Source organism: Prinia subflava, chromosome 14, assembly GCF_021018805.1.
Source record: "Prinia subflava isolate CZ2003 ecotype Zambia chromosome 14, Cam_Psub_1.2, whole genome shotgun sequence".
In the NCBI taxonomy this organism is placed as follows: Eukaryota; Metazoa; Chordata; class Aves; order Passeriformes; family Cisticolidae; genus Prinia; species Prinia subflava.
In genome coordinates, this window is record NC_086260.1 from 4,611,668 (window position 1) to 4,631,716 (window position 20,049).

The following is a 20,049-nucleotide window of genomic DNA, read 5'->3' on the forward strand; positions in this document are numbered from 1 at the left end:
TGCCTCTTCTATTAACAAGTGCTCTCTCTTTCCCCTGGTTTGTGTTTCTCCCCTGGCTGGCAAAATGCACAGCTCTGCCTTGAAAAGAGCTGAACTGACCCCACCTAGAGGAGTTGCAACAAGATCTGTTGTCTTCAGGTTGTGCAGGATCAAGTCCCAGATAAAAATCTCCACAGCACATTCTCTTGGAGTGCTGGGGCCTGGGGGAGATGAAATTAGTGCTGGTGGCTGCTCTGCTGTGCTGCTGCCCTCAGCCCTGCCAGCCTCTGCCAGCCAGCAGCCGTGGGGAGGGGTCACTTTAAATGAGGATTTTGGTGGAATGCTTGTATCAGTATTGGTGCTCTGCTGTGCCAAACACCAAATGGACACAGAAGGGAATCTGCTCTTCTGGGTTTGTGGCCTGGAACTGGGGATAGGGAGATGAAGCATGAAGGCATCCAAGATGTTGTCTTGGTTCATGTTTGATGGAATGCAGTGATCTGGACTCTGAGCAGGTACCCCGGGAAGGGCAAGTCCTTTCCTAGGTGCACACCTTCCCTGGGCTAGGCATGACCCATGAAATCCAACCAAGGGCAGAGCATTGCTCTGAGTCATGATTTTTCTGGAGGCTACAGCATCCTGAGTTACTCATCCTAAGAGAATGAATGCACTGAGGATATAATTATAAGGGTTAGATATCACTTATCCTCACTCTTTAGAAGATTCTTATCAGGAAACTGGTAGGTTTGGGTTCTTATTTTTGTCTTTGTGTCCATATATATCATGCAAAATGCTGAAACTTTACTATCTCATTTATGCTTCCTCTTACAGAGCTGTAGATCTCTGCCGAGCATTTAGGTTATGTAGTAATTCTGCCCCATTTGCCACAGATTAATGAGGCTATAAAATAATCACAGAGCTGGGGCAGCCGTGGATTTTCACGCTCCTCACGTACTTCTATCCTCTGTGAAATTCTTCATCCAGAAGCAATTACCTGGCTTCTCCAGGCTCCCTTTAATACTCCTTGACCACTCCAAATGAAGGAGACGCTGCCCCATTTTTTGTCTGGGGCATTAGCAGGGCAGTGGCAGCATCCATGGTGGTGCCTGAGGGAAGCTGAGCAGGTGTGGCCCCTGTCTGTGTCCACCTGAGTGACCAGAGCTGGGGAGGAAACCCTCCTGCTGCCAGGGGAGGGTGGGACAAACCAGTGAGGCTGGATCTGTCACCTCCTGGAACCCTTTGGTCCTCCAGACTTTGAACCTGCCACTTCTCTGATAAGACCCTGAAGCATTTCCTGGCTCCAGGACGGGGATGGACAGGAGTGTCCACCCACAGAGAGGGTTTGGAATTCTCCAGCTGCTGGGAAGCTGCTGCAGCAGGTCTGGGTGGGAGGTGAAGGGACTGTACTGACTCACCTGAATAATTGGGCACAGGAGGTAGAAATTTTGTCAGCATGGTGTGTCAGTGCACAGAAGATAGTTTTGCCTCCAGAACTAGGATGGTGAAAGTATTTTGTGCACTTTATTACTCGTCCTGGCAGTTTGGGGGAGGTAGAGGTACAAGACCAGAGATATTGGAGGTGTGGAGGATGTTTGTCTCTTTGTATAGTTTATTTATGTGGGGTGTGGCAGCTGCCTGTCCTTTTATTCTGCAGGGTCTCAGTCCTTTTTTGAAGGCTCCTCTGAGGCTTGGGTACCATCTCTGAAGGCTGGTGTTGGGGTAGGAGGCACAGCAGAGCCTGCATGGCAGTGAGAGTGACCTGCTTCTGGGCTGGGACCTACTTAGGAAGCAGTGAGGTGAAATCAGCAGCTTGGAGAGAAATTGCTTTTCCTGCCCCAGCTTCCAAAGGCAGCCACAGTCTCTCCCCACTGTTCCATCACTTCCCGTGGATGCTTCCCAGAAGGAAAGGGAAGGGGTGTCCTCCCTCTCACAGGGGGCTGGTGGGGTGGATCATTTCCTCTGGCAGCTCTGGCTCTGGGTGAAGCCCTCCCTGGGAGGGTGGTGGTGGTGCCAGTCTCTGCAGCTCTGAGGATGCTCCACGTTCCCACCCTGTGCTGTTTGATCCCTCGTTTCCTCCAGATGTGACCTGGGAGTAGCACCAAACACAGGATGATTTCCCATGTCACTGGCAGTGACTCTCCCCTCCTGAAGGAGCTTTCCTTGAGAAGGAAGCCCTTCCCACGAAGCAGAGAACAAGAGGGTGGTTTTCCAGGGTTCTGCCCCATCCTGGAGCAGGGAAGGCAGTGTCACATGCTGAGCTGTGTCCCTGGGCAGTCTCTGTGCCCAGGGAGGTGCAGACAGTGGTGCTGGTGGCTGGGTAGATGTCAGCCTTCCTGCCAGTCCCCATCCTGCTCTGCTGGCCGTCACCCACGCAGCTGAGAAAGGACATAAACCTGTGTCTGGAAAGCATTCACAGGCTCTGCTGTGTATGATGGAGACAAATCCTCTTTCAGCTGCAGATCAAACTCTTTTCTCCCATTTCCTCATCCTTCTCTCCCCACAAATCTGGGCTGCTGTTTCTCCTTACTAGCTGTCATTTCAGTGCAAACTGCCTTTGAGGCTGTAGAGTCCTCCTGCCTTAGAAATACGTGTTTATAAAAATCTGAATACAATTTGTATGCGGGTGTATGCTAATGGTGACCTGCATTAAAAGTCAGCTTCCAGATGTCACGTAGCCTCCCTGCACATCCCCACCTGGCTGTGTGTTTGGACACCTTTTCATTTGGACACCTTTGGACACCTTTCAGGTTTCACTGAAGCCAGTGGAGCTGTGCCAAATTACAGCCCTGCCCTGGCCATGGGTGCTGGAGGAACTGGGTTTGTGTTCTGCAAACTGGGTGATGCTGTTCTGAGGGTGATAGCGTGGCACTGCAAGATGATAAACCCTGACTCCTGAAACTGGAGCATCTGCTACTTGTTTGGAACCTGACCTGATTTTGTAGTTCTGGGTATGGCAGGTATGAAATTTGCTGTTTGAGGAATCTGACAGCAGCTGCTTAATCATTTATAAAGTTAAAAGACTGTGGCACTTCATTTCTGATGTGAGGTGCTAATTAGTTTACTATGGGATGCAGACTGCAGGAAATTTGTGTTTCTGGCACAGTGGCTGTTCGTCTTTAAAAATGTGTTTGTCACGGTGTTATGTTTATATTATTAGTGTAGAGCAATATAGTACAGCCCAGGCTCTGGGAGAGGAGGGAAAACATCAGCACCTCATTTAGAAATATGTAAGGCTGCTGATAATAAGCTTATTATAGGCTGTGCCTCATCCAGACAGGAGTGCATGAGGTATCAGCCTCCCTCTGGAGCCCTGGATCATTTTGGGTGTAGCTGTGGCTTTCAGCTCCATCAGGCACTTGGCACAGGTGCAGCTCAGTGGGCAAAAGCTGGGAATTGAAATTCCTGGTGTAGATCCTGATAGATAAATAGCTACACTGGATGCTGTTGTTAGCCTTAAAGGAGAGTAGCATGGCCCTTTCATTCCTTCTAAATTAAAAGTTTGATAATGTGAATGACAGTAAATAAATCTTTGTGGTAGTGCAGATTTAATTTCTGAGAGGTGCCCAAACTTGTGCTAATACAAAGGATTAAGTAGGTTAGTTAGAGGTATGTTATGATTAATTCTTTTTGATAATCTCCAGGAACCAAATTGGTTTGCAAACACTTTTATCAGAAGTTGAATCTTCCATCTGAAGCTCTCGATCGGGGCAGGTTGGATTACAGATTTATCCTGTGCACTGGTGCTGCTGCTTAAGCATCTTATGTACTGAGAGGTTAGAACATCAAAGGGAGGGCTCCCAGTGTCTGCATTTCACTTTATATTTCAGTTGGTAATTAAGGGCCAGAGTGTAGCAAAACCGATTTCTAAAAAGTCACTTCATCTTTATTTGGGGTTAATTGCATTAATGCTCACAGCTTGACAGGCTTGGTTCATGACAGGAATTTAAAAAATAAAGTTGTAGGGGATCTGCAGCCTTCAGCATTGTCTCAAAGTCCTAATTCCCAAGTAATCCTGTTGTTCATGCTCATGAAACCGCCTACAAAACAGCGCCTTTGAGCAGTTCTTAAGTTTATTTTTAAAAGCAGTGTGATTGTGTGCTGTTGGCTTCTAACTTGAGTAAAATGGGAAGATTTTCATGCAGATCTGCACAGGGATTTGTACAGAAAGGGGAAACACGTCTGGGTGAAGCAGGATGAAGTGGGACTGCAGCTGGTTCCTGGTGGGAATTCAGAGGTTTTTGGGTTCTGGCATGGACCTCAGTGATGCTTCTCACTGCCCTGAGCCCACCCAGGGGGTCAGGGCTCGAGGCTTGGAGCCCTTGGAGCTGAGGTAACAGCAGATGTCAATAGTGGTGTGTGCCATGAAACAGAATTGTCTCTCATAACTTTTTGAGGGCTCTCTGTGTGGTTTTTTTTCTTTTTTTTTTTTGTGTTTCCCTTGAACTTTACTGCTCACTCTACGGAATGTTACAAGTATTGGCTGCAATCAGGTGTAATCAATCTGAGTGCAAATAATGGATTAGGGCATCTTTTAAAGCTCTGGTCAGCACAGACATCTGTGAGCCTGCAGAATTAGGTATTTTATGCATCTGCACAATAACTCACCTTTTTCTGTGCAAGGTTCAAAGACTGAACATATCAAAGCTTTAATTTCATTAGCTATCACCAGGGACTTTGTGTGTGTGTCCTTTGCTGTATGCCTAATCAAAAGTCCTCTCTAGGAGCAATACTGTGCTGCAGATGTAAAAACAGATTGATGCTCTTGTCCTCTGGCCTCACAGGCAGATGAATTCTTTATTCGTGTGAACTTTATATGAACAACTTTGAAAAGAGGAGCAGCAATTCAGCTAAGCCTCATTCCATTAATTTTGACATAGAAGATAACATGCAAGGCAGCCTGAGAATCCACTTGGGATCATCTTTTCCTATTATGTTGGTAGCAAACCTTTGTTCACTTTATTACTCGTTATTCTGGATCTGCAGTCAATAATGTGTGGAGAAGCATGAGTCTGCCACACATCAAGTTTTCTGTTGCCTTTTAAAGTGACATTCTCCTTAGATCACTGTTGTGTAGGCTTATTCCTTATCAGCAGTGAATGCTGTGTTGTTCATATGACTGTACATCAAACAGACCTGCAGTAGCTGTCTCTCCTGCTCCCCTGACAGTGGTACATGTATCTACAAAGACATTTTCTGAGAGCTCTCTCCCCCTCCTTCTCCTCACAGAATAGAAATCTGGATGGTACAGCCTTTGGAAACCACCTGGGTATTTATCCTGCTGGCTTTCCCTTGCTGAATTTTGTTTTCTGTTCTGAATCTAAGGAGTCTGGGTATTGTTTAGGTGTTTCAAACTAACCCACATGCAATCAGGTTCTTAGAGTGGAAGTCAATAAAAGAGTAAGACTGATGTGAATGGATGATTCATCAGCTGCATATAACTCTACCAAAGGTGTCCTAAATTGCATTTAGCTGCTTTTTGCATCACAAACTTCCTTTGCTCTTTTTTCTTCTGTATGTGTTTCACTATCCAGGTTGAAGGGACAATGAACTCTGTACTGGGGTCAGCTGGGAAGGTGAAGTCCAGATGGGACTTAATTCTTACTTGTTTTATCATTTACTCCATCTGTCAAAAGGATGAAAAAAGGGGTGAAATTTCTATTCATGAGACTGGACTTGAAGTCCGTGTGCTCTAAATGAGGGTGGGGAGAAGGTTCTTGCCTTGCTCCAGCATGGAGCTGTGGCTTTGCTGTAGGAGCACAAAGCCTGCACAAGGTCATGGGAATATTGATGGCAAAATCCATATTCTGGGAGCATTGGGGATGGAAGGCCTCAGTACCTACAGCTCTGCCTTCTGACATGGGGCATCTGAGACCATTGCTGAGGCTCACAGCAGCTTGTGAGGCATAAAGAATAATTGTGCAGAACGTGTAAGTTAAGTGCAATGATACCGTGGATCACAGAGCAACTGAAAAAAATATGCAAACAAACCCAAACCCAAAAATGCCTAGCAGAAATCTGCTGTGCTCTGTTAAAGGAGAAAATCATCATCTTTGTTTTTCCATCTAGTTAGGCAATGGGGGGAAAAAAGGCAAAACAAAAAGGCACTGAGGGCAGCAGGCACAGCACAAAACCACGTAAACTTTTCCTAGTGGGTTGGTTGGATTTTCCTGGCGCAGGGCAGGGCTGTTCCCTGCCCTGTTTCTTTAGCTACAAGGGTCCTTTTCTTTTCTTTTAGAAATGGCACTTGAGAACTGGATCTTTTTTAATCTGTGTTTAAATTTGGATATGACTCGACCGCAGTGAACCGATGCCATTGGAGATTTTCCTGGCTGATGCCTCTCCAAAGCAGTGCTCTGTGGGGGAATGGCAATTCCCTGCTGCCCAGCCTGGCACCACTACTGGCTCAGCTTATTGGAATAATCCTATGGATATTTGTCACCACTCTCTCCCAGTGGAAGGGGGAAACCTTTTCTATTTAGTACCTGTGGATTGCTGTCAAAGTCCTCTGAACACAGTGGTGGGCAACACTAGAGGAGGAGGAGGAGGAAGATTTTTTGTGGCTACAGGCTCTAAGTAATTCCAGGGGTTGATAAAACCCTTGAAGTGGGAATATGGATGTGGGATTTCAATGTAGAGCCCAAATCTTTGCTTGTCCCTTGTTACAAGAAGCTGTATCCTCCTCTGCCTGGGCTCACTTTGTGGCGGCTTCTGACCCATTTGAAATAGGGTCGTTGTTTTCCCCATGTGAAACCAAGGCTTGGAGGGACCGAAACTCCCTGGCAACAGCCAAGGGACAGCAGCACCAAGAGGACCAGGGCTGTTATGCATGAAGGGGAAGGGGGTGATCTCGGAGACACAGTCCAAATTCTGTCTCCAACAGGCAGCAGTCATCTGTCTGCAGAATTACATCACCAGCTGCCACAGCGGCGCGCACGGCGAGCTCCTGCAGCACGGGGCGGGCTGATGAATAAGGGATGGAGTGGGGTTTGTGAGTGCTGCACCACGCAGGGGTCTTCCTCCCGTGAGGACCACTGGGGACAAGCAGGCAGTGCCCTTGGGGAAGCAGTGCCGTGGGGTTTAGCTCTCCCACCCAGCCTGTGTGCAAGCTGTTCCTCCCCTTTCCATTCATTGCACTGCACAGGAGTTTGCTCTTACAGGTCAGCCTTGCTGATGATTTTAGCCAAAATTCTGCTCCTTGAATGGTTTCTTTAATAAGGTGCTGATGGTAGCGTGTTGGGTGGGCTCCCGGAAGGTTCTGACCCAAAAAGCTTGGAAAGTGTCAAATCCTCTGAGGGGAGGGTTAAAAAGGATTAATTACCCTTAGTCTTCCACCGTCCCTTAGCTTAGGGAAGGGCACTCAAATGGAAGGTTTGGCTTTAACACTTGAAGCCCCAGAAGGGCAGGGTGCTGTTAAACTTCAGACTGGCTCGAGGCAAGGCTGGAGTCCCTTGTGGGTTGTTATTATTGCAGTGTTTATTTGCTGTGGGCTGTTGTGGAGAGCTCGGCTACAATGCTCAGCTTTGTTTTTCTCGTGCAGCAAGTGCTGAATGGATGGAGTTAGTTTCAGAGGAGAGCAGATCATCCCTTTGGCACGTTTGGGGTGTTTTACCCCTATGATGCAACAACCAAGGGGGGAAGTGTTGAACAGAGGGATGGCTCTGTGCTGGCGGTGTTTGCCACAATCAGAGCTGGAAGAGAAGTTAGAGCATCTGTTTTGCTGTGAGGCACTGGCACAGGTTGTGTTCAAAGCCCGGCTGGATGGGGCTCTGAGTAACCTGCTCTAGTGGAATTGTCCCTGCCCATAGCAGGGGAACAACACGAACTTTAAGCTCTCTTCCACGCTATTCTAATTCTGCAGGACCGATTCCCCCCATCTCTTTCCTCTACTTGCTGGTTGCCAGAAGTGCCTTTTTCAAGCAGGATTTCTACCGTATAATTTGAGCACGGGCTCAGCCGGCACAAAACGATGCCAGCTCTGTTCCCTGTGTTATAATGATAATGATAATGAGGTGTTGGAGGCAGATACAGCGCGGGGTGCGCCTGGGGAGCGCCTGCCCAGCTCGCTCAAGCGCGGCAGCGCCGAACGCCCCTCTCCTTCTGCAGCACCTGAACGGGGCTGCTGCCGGGGCGGATGGCAAAAGGGTTAAAATTTAATTAGAAAACACAGTGGCAGCTAGCGGAGCTTAACGGAGCTTTATATAAGCTGCTAAGGACAAGGCTGCTGTGTGAGCTGCTGGTAGGGCTGAGCTACTGCAGGCGCTGGCTGGGCGTCAGGAGCCGGGGCATGCCTGGGAATCTGCCCAGGAAGCGCCGTGAAAGAGGAGTTTGTTTGAAGGCTTGACCCTGGCTCTGTGCGGCAGCCCTGCCCGCCGCCCGCCCGATAAAGCCGGGCAGCCTCATGCCAGGCGTCTGAGCGGGACAGCGACAGCTCCGTGTCCCGGCGGAGCTCCCGATGGCTTCGGTGTTCATGTGCGGGGTGGAGGATGTGCTGTTCAGCGGCAGCCGCTTCGTGTGGACCGTGACGGTGGCAGCGCTGCGGCGCTGGTACGCGGCGCGGCTGCGGGCGTGCCGGCAGGCGCTGCGAGCCTGGTGTGGCCTCCGCGATGTCTACCAGGTAAAAAAGAGGAAAAACCCAGCTCATCGCCCCGGCTTTTCCTTGGGACAGCATCCCGGCACGGGGCTGGGTGCGTGTTCTCCCTGCGGGCGCAGGCGGCGGGATGGGGTGAGGAGCGGCGGGGCAGCGCTGGGAAGGTGCTCAGAGGATCCTGGACCTGGCTCCCGGCTCATCCCGGTGTTGCTTTCAAAGTGCCGGCTCTGTGCCTGAATTCAGGGTTTGGGGGAGATGTTTTCTGTGCCAAGTACGTTTTATTAGGCAATGTACAAGTGTTTTGGCTGCCCCTGGGAGCCCCTCTTGCTGCTGTCAGCATCCTTGCCCTCGGGCTCTGGGGAGCTCCTCTCTGCCTGTGCACTCGGAGCACGGTGCTCCCACGGGAGGGACTGGCTGTGGCTTTTTCTGCTGTGTTTGTGTCACTGGATAGTGGCACTTGTAACGTGGTAGTCCTTTGCGTGGCAGAGGGATTGCTGCTTGGGAGGGGTGCACTGAGTCCTGGAATGGCAATTGGGGGGCTCCCCTTGTGCAGGCAGCAAACACAGCCCTGTACTTGCAGTTATTGCGGTGTCCAGTTGCAGTGAGGGTGGTGTCACTCTTTTTCGGCTGGCTTTTTGCTGGCAGCTGTTTATTTCTGTGTGCCTGTGTTTCTGTCTCACATGTGAACTTGTGCTGCGTGCCTGCTCTCAGCCTCACCGTGTGCGTTTGCTCCATCAGGGTGAATATTTCAAAGCAGCTTCTCCCCTCTCCCTGGTGTCTTACAATACAGGGAATGACAGCTCGTGGCAAACAGCTCTCCAGAGCCACCAGGATGCAACTTCCATGGGAAAGTCATGCTGGCAGGACATCTGTGCCTGTTTAATCCTAAAGGGATCTGTTGGTGTTTAGCTTTAGGGTAGGCTCAGGAGCGGGAGAGCAGCTTTACAGGGGTACATCTGCAAGTGCTTGGATGGATCTTGGGCAGATCATGAATGGAAACAGTGTGTGGTGTGTCTGACACAGGTGTCACTGTGGATATGGATCCATATGTGGATCATGACTAGTTAGGGAATGCAGGAGTAAAGACATCATTGCTCTGCCTTTGCCCACCTTTACTGACCTGTAGGAATGTGGTGGGATTCAGTCCTGACTCTCTTCTTCCTCTCCCAGTAAAATCCAGCTACACCTGTGCTGTGTGGGTGTTATTTTTAAGGTCCATTCACATAAAGAACATGAATCTTAGGCTGCCTTCCCTCTCCACTGCATCCACATGGAGGTAAACCCCATCAGGGCTGGAATAAAGGCTCGGTGAGGAGCAGTTCTGACAACAGCTGTATTCAGCCTGTTCAGCTGCCATACTCTCATGGCTGACTTGAGGTGAAAAGAGATTTTTTTCAAAACAAAGCGTAGCTGCATCTCTGCCCAAACTTACTGTGTCCTAGTGGTTGCTTTGTCTTGTCTTTTCTTTATGAAAAGCATCACTGACATGTGCCTGTGTCTGAAAGTGGGGATGTGAAAATGGGTGAAAAGAGGACACTGGTCCTTCTCTCATCCTACCAGGCAGACCTTGAGCCAGGGAAGTGGACAGGGAGTGCCCCTTCCCCTCTGCCCACAACCTGTCCTGCTGGGGACACGCAGGGACCTGTTGCTCCCCACTCGCTGCTCTGAGAGTCTTCCCTGGGAGGTGAAACCTGGCAGGAGCAAGTCAACTCTCACATCTTAACATCAGGAATTTACTAGTGGTAATTTGGGGTGAGATGGCTGAAAGAATGCCCTGCAGCTCTTCCTGGTTGGGTTGTGTAACACTTTGCTTTTTGTGCTGAAGTTTTGGCTCTCAGCTGCTCAAACCTCTGGCTGAGTCCTGTGAGTGCAGGACTGAGCACACAGAGTAAAATGTCACCCAACTGCTCAGGTACCAGAGCCCTGCAGGAGCCTGAATCAAACTGGTTTTCTTAATTTTTTTAAGGACTTTAAGCTATGGAAACAGCTAGACACAGTGGCTGGGTGACCCTTGCATGCAGGGAGGAACTCTGGATTACATTTCTTCGCCTCAGGCTCAGTGGAACAACACAAGCAGTGCACAGCACTCCATGGGGTTGTTTCTCTGAGGAAGGGGATGTTGCAGTATCTGTGGGACAGGACTCTGATCATGGGTGGGAGATTTTGTGTGTCATCATTGCCACAGATCCTGCACTGTCTTGAGCAAATTGTTTTCCTCTGCTCCCCTGTTCTTCGTAAAAAGGGTATAACAGCACTCCTGCCTGCCAGGGATGCTATTTGTCCTCTCAGATCTTCCCCCAGAAGTCCTGTAGTTACTGCAGCCACATCAAAACACCTTTTTGCCCTGTGATCTTATTAAAATTGACTGCTGGACAGGTGCTTAACATTTCCCAACGTGGCTTCATGGAGAATGCTCATATTTCTGTAGCTCCTTTGCATTCATATTCCAGATGTGAAAAACACCATGGGTTTCATATAGAGGTTCTTTTGGCTAAATGTGGGCTTTTCCCCTCTCTGAGGGCTCCCTGGACTGTGCATGATGTGACAGATCAGGACACCAGGCAGAACTTAGTCCCCTGAGCTGCATGCAAGGGATGTGCAGGGAAAGGGGAGGTGACAGGCACTCGTGCTGCTGGTCAGCCCTGGAAGCCTCAGTTTGCTTTGATCAGTATTTGAGGATCACATTTGGTGGACCAGTGACTATTTTTGTGTGAGCTGGGTGCTGCCAGTAAGTCTCTGTTTAACCATCAGTACATTTTTTGTGGAGAAAAGAAAGCAAGTAGGATTCCTTCTCCGTGGGGTGCTACATGTGGTGTTGTGGGGAGGGGGATTTTTAGTCTTTTTAAAATACAAAATGCTTGGTAGCCTGGTGGGAGAGCTGAGCTCGAGTTGAAGCACAGAGAAGCCACAAACACCTCTGTGTGTCTGAGCAGGGTCCCCACCTGTGTTTGGGAGGTGGCAGGTGCAGAGGTGATCACGGGGCAGGCTCAAATCCTCCCTGCCAGCATAAAGCCCTTACCTGCCTTAGCAGCTTTAAGCACGACTAAAACCCACCCCAACAAGCACAAACCAGCCTTTGTCAGTCACCTTCTCCTGAGCCTTTGTGTTTCTGGCAGGTGGATGTGGGAAACCTTTTCCAAGGTTTCACCTGTTGTTTCTCCTGGTCACAGCCCAGGCACTTCCCTAGGCTGATCCTTGCTCCAGGATGGTCCCCATCATCTGTCCCACCTGCCAAAAGAGAATGGACATCCTCCTTGCCCAGAGCCCGTTCATCTGGAGGAGGCTGTGAGCCAAAGCACTGCTGGGGTGCCCCATTTCACTCTGAAATAACCCCTGAACCTCAGCAGGGGAGGGGCTGTGCAGTGTGAGTTGATTCTCTGAGCCCTTGGGTTGTGTGCCAGGGAACAGTGTCTTGTCCATGGCAGGGAGCGTTTAAAGCCTGTCCTAGAAATAACAGATTTGCAGGGACAGCTGACAGAAAAGCTGGCACAGGTCTTTTCTCTAACAGCAGCAAGTCAGTATGAATTATTGGGGCTGTTAGGGCTTGGGAAAATTCCTGGTTGAGAATTCAGCGTAGAAGCTTCCCATTTCCTTCCAGAGAAAGCAGTGAGGGCTGTATTTTGTTGTGGAGCTCTGGCACATAGTGCTGTGGCTTTGGAGGGTCTTCCCAGAGCCCCTCCTGGTGCCTGAGATGGGACAATGTGGCATTTCTAGGTGTCCTGATACTATCCCCAAAGAAAGCTTTCAGCAGGACCCTCCACATGCTGCTTTTATAGGCCACCTGTCTTAGATTTAATTATAGGGCAGTAAAACAAAGTGAAATTTTCATATAAATGAGGTCAATAAGCAGCTGCAAATCCAAAAACTTCTATAATCAACATTTCTCCTGTGTTTAGTTACCTGTATTACCACTGGCCTGGTTTTCATTGGGGTATTGACACGAAGTTTTCCTCTGAGATATCAATGCCAGTCACCACCAGTACATCCCACAGCACAGTGATTCCTCAGTGTGGTTAAGCAGGAATGAGACATGGCATCCAGTGTATTTAATGATGCAGCTAGCTCTTAGAAATCGAAAACTGGTCAAGTAAATGGTTTAGGGTCAGGGTTAAATGTGTGTCAGTTGGTCTGCTCCACACAAAGGGGTAAAGAAATTGGGAAAAGTGTTCCCAAGCTCTCTACAGAATACAGTGGCATGTTGTGATTGATCTGCTGGATGTACAGCCAGGTACAGGAGCATCTCTGTGATGAAGCAGTTTAGGAGTAACTAAAATTTCCAATTGCAGTGGTAATTAGCTGATAAATTATGGCGTAAAAAGTGTAAACTTTTCACATGGGTCTTATGGACAAAGTGCTTTTTAACCTCTGGAAGGCCATTTCCTCAGTAGAAGTGAAGCAGTTTTGCTGATGAAGCCCAGTAAATCAGCTCTGTGCCGTGTCTGGCCCGTGGTACCTGGGGTGGAGGAGCAGCAGAGGAAGCGCCTGGCTCCTGTTTCCTGCAGTGCTCACGTAGTTGGTTTGGATAGTGAGCACCACGCTTCCTCTGCTGCCACACCTCAACTTCTCATTGTGAAAAGTGCTGACAACGAATTGAGATGCCTTTTTTTCTTCTCACAGCGATGAAAAGCAGTGCTGGAGGGGTGAGGGAGAGCACAAAGCTGGGGCAGGACTTTGTTCCACACCAGACAGACCCCAGGAGTGATGCTCAGCAGAAGCATCTCAGGTGTTCTTACAGCTCAGGGCTTTTCAAAGGGAGCCTGAAAACCTTCTTAGAGGACACGGAATATGTGTCTGTGTTCCTTCAAAGATTTAAACTTGTGCACTGGGGATTACTGGTTACCCTAGAAAAGCTTTGCTCTGGCTGCTTTCCTCCAGCTGTTTTTCTTTTGGAAGGGATCTGATCTAATGCAGTGATGCTGCTCACACGTCACCTGCAGAGCTTTGGCACTCCTGGAACTCCCATCATGTCCAAACCTGGCGTGTGGAGGTGTCCCCATGGCTGGGACTTCGGGGGAGCCTTCAGGAGGGCTGAGAACAGGCCCAGCTCTGGGCACTGCCTCCTGACAGCTGAGAGTTAAACTTGGCTCTGCACACTTCCAACAGCAGCTTTCCAGAGCTCTCTGCCAGATACATTTCCATCTGAGCTCATGATACAGCGTTTTCTGTTTGAGAGAGTTTATTCAAACAAAAATACGATTTTAAAATTTTTTTTTATGGCTTCTCCCTCTTCCCTCACTGACAAACTTCACAACCAGACTGTGAACTTCATCTCATTTCCTTCGGGGTGTCACGGTGCCAGTTTCAAACAGTGCCTTCTATTCACAAACCACTTGGGCCTGTATAAATATTTTTCCTCTCCGATGTGACGCAGCTCCCAAAATGCGTTGGATTTCGAATGTCGCTGGCGCCGCTGCTCAGAGGCAGAAATTCCTGTACAAAGGTATCACTGTATGAGCTTGCCTGGGTAAATCTTCATTCTGGCCTTTGCAGAGAGGCTGCCCAGCTCGCTCTGACTGGGCACAAGCTGTATGGAAATGTAAATTAAAAGTGTTGCAGGCACGTGCTGGTTTGTCCAAGCTTTGTTCTCGTCCTTCTGAGTGTTTGTCTCTCTGTCACCCCTTCTGCTGGTGTTGTCACTGCAGCGCTTTGTGATCTTGGATGGACTGCCTGTGTGCTCAAAATAACACTGTGCTATCTTTGTCCCCTCATTTTCTGAAAATCAGGCCAGCCCTTGTACAGTCTGCATTGCTCTTAAAACCTCTGAGTCATAATTAGTGATTAGTGATTCTACTAATCTTCTGTACAGATGGAGGCCAGTTCATTCTCAGGGACTGCAAAGAGGATAAAGCTATCAGTGCTGGAATATATTAGCTTAAATACCCTCCCACACATAAATACACATGTACACTTTTCCCCACTAATTGATCTATCATTCATTTAAACATGAATCAGTGGTGTGTTGGGGAAGGAGATGGGGAGAAGAACTGTCATCAAAAAGCTGAGAAGAGCTTGAATGTGCTGGATTTAGCCATTAAAAGTCATCTTGGGCAGTCCAGGCAATGCTAGGGTTAAGACTGTGATGTTTGTGTTGCTTTTCCAGGTGATGTGGGGTAGGTGCTGTCCTGGGGATGGGTACCCCAGAGCACAGCTCCCTGCTGGCCACCAGGCACAGGAATGTGGTGCCAGCAGAGCTGGGAATGGGGCTGGAGGAGTCACTCCCACCCCTGGCACTGCTGGTGATGTGCTGGTTCCTGGCTTTACCTTTGGTTGGGTCAGTGGTTTCTAGGCAGGGAGATGTGGGCTGGGCAGAGGGGGTGAGGTTTGGAGCAGGGTGGTGTTTGTTAAGCCACAGTGAGAGTGGCAGTAATTCTCATATCAAGCTCAGTGCATCTGTTCACCTTGCTGGGGGGGCTGGGGGGTGCTGCATCCCCTGTAGAGTCACCCTTCAGTGAAGAGCTGTGGCACTGCTGTCCCCAAAATTGGTGCCTCAGAGTTGCAGAGATTGCCCTGTGCTGAATTCCAGCAGCTTCCTGCCTCTTACAGGTGTGCCGTACCTCTTTTAAACTCTAATTTTTCTCAGTTAAAAAGTACAGCTGAGTTATGCAGCCCTGGTCTATGTTTGTTTGGAAGCCACAGATCCTCTGAGGAGCTGTGCTCTCCCTCCTCCAGCTATTCCTGTCCCTGTGGTTATCCCAGCAGGGCAGAAGCTGGCACCGCCCAGGTAACCTTCACATCAGTTCTCTAAGGAAACATGACTCACTGTCTATTTTCCATCTTATTTTTGGGGCTTTGCAGTCTGTTTTGGAGACAAATGCAAGTTTGTTGCTCTGAAATCCTCTCCCAAAACTGTGTCCCTGCCACCCCTTAGGTTGCTGGTGCAGTCTGGACCAGCTGGCTGGACCTGACCTGGCGCCCTCCTGCCTGATGTGGGGCCAGCTTATGGATTTTTCATGAAACCTGTGATACTGAGCATGGAGTGGAAAGCTTCTGTAGTCTCCTGACCCATGAGAGTGTTGGCTTTTACAAAAAAACCCTGGGAAAAAAAAGACAACTCTTTGTCTGCAGCTATTGAAGGGGTGGTTATTTGATCAAAGCTGGTTCTTCTGAATGAAACAAGGAGGGTGAGACACCCTGGCTGCACGCTGGGTGTCTGGGGCAGGAGCCCTCTGGAGGTGTCTGGATTATTCAGGGAGAAGAGGGGAGCTGCCTCACTCACCCTGTGTGATGGGTGGACCAGGCAGAGCTGCTTTTCTCCCCAGCATTGCTGACAAGGCTCTGTCTTTACTCAGAGCTCTGCAGCTCCATGGAACCTGCTGTTGGCCTCAAACACTTGGCACAGAGCCTCCTGTTTGGGGGATTTCAGCTGGGCCAAAGGGCCTCAGCACCTCTGAGCAGAGGGAGCCACATCTCTCATGTGTTGCTGTCCAAAGTTTGACCCGTTTTCATTCTGGGAAAAGCAAGTTAGTTTGTTCCAGGTGTTGAACTTAATTTTTTTTTCTGTTAAAAAAGATCCTTGGATTTTAAAAATTGGGTTGGGAGATGCTTCCAAATTTGTCCTCTGTGTTGTAGAGTGACTGCTCAATTGAGAGCATAAACAACTGTATGAGAGCATTCAGATTTTTGAAGTAAAAAAATATGTAAATGTAATGTGCATGTGTAAATTTGAGACTTTGTGCCTCTTGTGTACCTGCCTGAGCTCTGAAAGTTTCAGCTTCCTGGATTTGGGTGCATAGCTCTTTGTTGTTCTGGTTTTGGTTTTTTTTTTTTTTCATTTTCAGTGAAAGCAGTGTCAGTTGTTAGAGTTTTCTCTGAGGAGAGCTGTTTTTGTGCCTGTGTGCCACCTGTGCTGTGCCTGACACAGTCACACACTTTGTGCTGCTGCCTCAGGGCTGGGGGCTGTGTGATGAAGTCTTGTGGGTTGATGTGCCAGTGGGGAAGGAATCGGGGTCTCAAAGTAGAACTCTGTGTTTTGCACACAGAGAACAGCTTGGAAAGGAGCAGCACAACAGCAGGGAGATGATTTGCTCCTCTACCAGCAGCCAAGTGCACTCCTGTGGAGCAGGAGCAGGCTCAGGTGCATGGCCAGGGGTGTGCAGCCTGTCCATGCTCTCAGTGCCCTCCCCAGCCCATCAGAGCAGCAGAGCTGGGCTTTGGGAAGCACTTTGGCAAGTCCAGTGGAATTCTGTACCTGGGGGTGTCTGCTGGAGGGAGGGGCAGTGCAGAGTGAGTCTATGAGGTGAGGTACCCAGACAGGCTCTGGTTATCTCTGCTCCTGCATCCCTCCAGGTGGGCTGCTCCTACTGCCACAGGGCTCAGCCTCGCTCCACGGGGTTCAGACTGGGGGTGGTTGAAGTTTTAGTGCCGTGCCAGGTTTTACACAAAGGCCCCTCCTGTCCCTGGATGGGAGGGTGTGGGTGGAGGAGCTGGGAGGGGTGATGGCAGCTCCCAGCGAGCACTGAGCTGCCAGCAAGGGGATCCTCAGCCCCTGCTGTGACACAGGGACCATGATCCCACCCCGAGGTGTCTCACTGCCCCAGGACTGGCACCTGTGCCATGCCTTTGGTCAAGACCTGCTGCTTTTTCATTTGGTTTTGTTTTACAATAAAGGGGTTAATATCACAGACAGAAAAAAAAAAAAAAAAGCAACCCACAATTGTAATGATTTCCCATTTTTAACAATCCCATTTCAAGCCCTTGTGTCCCCTGACTCACTCTGGAAGGGCTTTTGTTTCTGTAATCAAAGCAACAAACACGAAGGTCACTTCCTTCAGATTATATGGCAACGGAAGGAGCCCAGGATCGTGTCTCCCTTCTTCCCCCAGCTCAGATGGACAGAGGACATGAGGGCTTAGTGCCTGCACACTGGGAGTACTTCTTGGGTTTCTCAGGTCCATTTAAACCAGCAGGGTGTATGATGTGGAGGTAAGGGGCTGTGTTTTAATTTCTGATGCTTGGCAGTGGCAGATAATGTTATTTAGTGCTCTGTCCTGAGTTAAACATTGTGCAGAGCTCAGAGCTGTGAGCTCTGCAGAGCCAGAAAGCAGCACAGAGCAAAGAAAGTTTGGGGTGGTGTAGGCTGAAACCTTTCTGCTTGCTCTTCTCTTTGCCTTGAAGGATCAGTCCATAAAAATGTCTTTGCATCTTTTGCGCTCCATTGAGGAGATAAGGGGCTGTTTGTTTATCCCAGAGTTTACAGCTGCTTTTTCCTGCCTTTGTTGGAAATGCTGCCTTGGCTGCTTTAGCAGAGGGCTGAATCCAAGCTGGATCCTGGTAACTTTGCTGCAGCAACGATCTCTAACTTCTGGTTAGAGAAAAAACCTCTTTTCAGAGATTACCCTTCTGGGCTGCCCTGAGATATGACTGAACCTGAACAAAGCCCAGATTCATGAGTCCCGAGAAAAGGCGGTTGGCGCCTGGTACAGTAACTCCTTTCAGCATGCAGCTATTAAATATCTCCTCATAAGGTCCCCTCCCCTCTCAGCCCCCAAAAAACCCTTGTGGAGAGGTGGCCTGGAGGTGCAGCAGTGCACACAGAGCTGGGGGGTAACAGCTGCTGAGGAAGAGCCTTGGGTCCAAAGGATTTGTTTTGCTTTAAAAGTGAAATTTGGAACCATCTGGGCCAGCCCCCCTGAGCCTGGCAAGGTGCTGGCACTGGCAATGTTGGCTCCTCGCCTCCACAGAAATGCTGCTGGCTGCCTCCTCCAGCCCGTGCCCACTGTTGGGACTTCTCTTGGTTTATTGCTCTCTGCAATTTTTAGAAGAGTGGCAGATTTAAAGGACTCATGCTTTAGCCTTTTCTTTTTAAATTATTTTTTTATCTTCTTCTTACCTGATGTCAGTCCAAGGCTGGCATCTGGATTTCCTGAGGGGCTGTTGCCAAGCATGAGGGGCTGGAAAAGTCCAGGAGGGGATGCTGGGTGCAGGGACCTGCTTGGGGTGGGAAAAGAAGAGATTCAAGATGACCTTAGAGGATGATATGCTGCCTGGAGGGGATGGCAATTATTTGGCCAGGGCTTGCTCTGCCTGTGTCTCCTTCTTTGGGAGCCTTCCCTCAAAAACCCAGTGCAGTGAGGTGAGCAGTGAGGTGGTGGAGGGGACAGAGGAGCATCCTGTGAAAAGCCATCAGATATAGGGGAGAGCTTCTGGGCTGGGGAGAGGCAAAAAGGCAGAGTGTGGGTCTCCAAGGATGTGAAATTACTCTTTATAAGGGTATTTTTTCATCTTCTGTAACGATTCCTGTATCAGGGAAATCTGGGTTTGTTCAGGTGGGTCAGGGATGGCTTCTGGGGTGAGGTAAAACTCAGGAAAAGTTACCAGAGGGCTCTGCACAGAATAAACCCTGAGACTGGTGTTGTAGAGACTTAAGCAAAGAAGCTGGAGCTTAACTGCTTTGCCTGCTGGCTGAGGAGCAAAGGTCAGGACAGGTCACAGGGGGGCAGGTGGCCAGTCCTGCCCCATGTGGGCACTGCTTGTTCAGGGACAGAGGACGCTGTCAGTGCCCCTTCACAGGCAGCCCCTGCATTTGTTCTGCATTTGTGGCATCAGGAAAGCACTCTGATCCCACAGGACACCTTTCCCCCTGAATTCCCAGGAGGGTGCACTGGAACAAAGCAGCACCAGGGGCTGTGTGCAGTAATGAGCTGCCTGCAGTGTCTCAGCACTGCTGGTGATAAGCGTGTCTCCAGCAGACACGAATTTACTGCCTGTGTGCTGCCAAGGAAAGCAGATGTTGGATTTCATTGACTTGATATTTCTGGCAGATTTGTACTGATTGTTTCCTATTAATTTTCCAGATCTTTTTTTTAATAGCATTAGCTGTAGAGTTGCCTGCCTATTCTTTTCTCTCTGTTTTAAATACACTGTAAAGTGGCAGGTCAGCCCTCATGGACGTGACCTGTGGGAGAAACACTTTAGTTTTCAGCCTGAGACACCTTTAAGGAAAATACTCCTGCAACAAAGGTGCTGATCCTTCAAGAGGATAGTTGACCTCTCCCTCTCTGTCAGAAGGACTCAACATTTGTGATAACACTGCCAGAGGGATCCTGTGGCCTTTGGCAGTGCCAGGAGAGGTGAAATCATGGCTGGGTGCTGCTTGGCAGCTGGAAAGTGTGGGGCTTCTGCCTCCTGCCATGGGGCTGGTGCTGCCTGTGCACTTGAGTGCTTCCACCCCTGTGCTGTGCACAGTGAACAACCCCTGCACCCCCATGGGGAATGGAGCAAAAGCAAGCACAGGAAAAACCATGGGCAACATCAGGAAAAGCAGCTACACTGCAGGATTTCCTCACGGGGAGGAGAGGGGTGAGCTTTTACATTGCACACTCCTGGTTGGGAGCAAGAAGCTGCAATTCTGCTGCTTATACTTTGCTCTTGGCAAAGGGCTTTAACTCCTGGCTGGGTTACTGGATTATGATTCTGAGGAAGATTGAATTAATTCGTTCCCTGGATTTTAATTTATCACTGTTCTTTGGTTTTGTTCAGTTTTT

At 49.3% G+C, this 20,049-nt stretch overlaps 1 protein-coding gene across 4 annotated transcripts in view; it reads left to right on the plus strand.

The window, feature by feature from the left end:
- Positions 1–20,049, plus strand: part of FRMD4B (FERM domain containing 4B) — a 126,436-nt gene that overhangs the window by 37,549 nt on the left and 68,838 nt on the right. The window contains exon 1 of one of the 4 annotated variants that reach the window (XM_063412005.1): positions 8,210–8,593. The exons of 2 other annotated variants lie outside the window; for them this stretch is intronic. In XM_063412005.1, the coding sequence (XP_063268075.1) occupies positions 8,432–8,593 (162 nt within the window). In that variant the 5' untranslated portion in view covers positions 8,210–8,431. Of the gene's footprint in view, positions 1–8,209; positions 8,594–17,471; positions 17,489–20,049 lie in introns of those variants that run through there. One more of the 4 variants, XM_063412008.1, reaches the window with a different exon arrangement.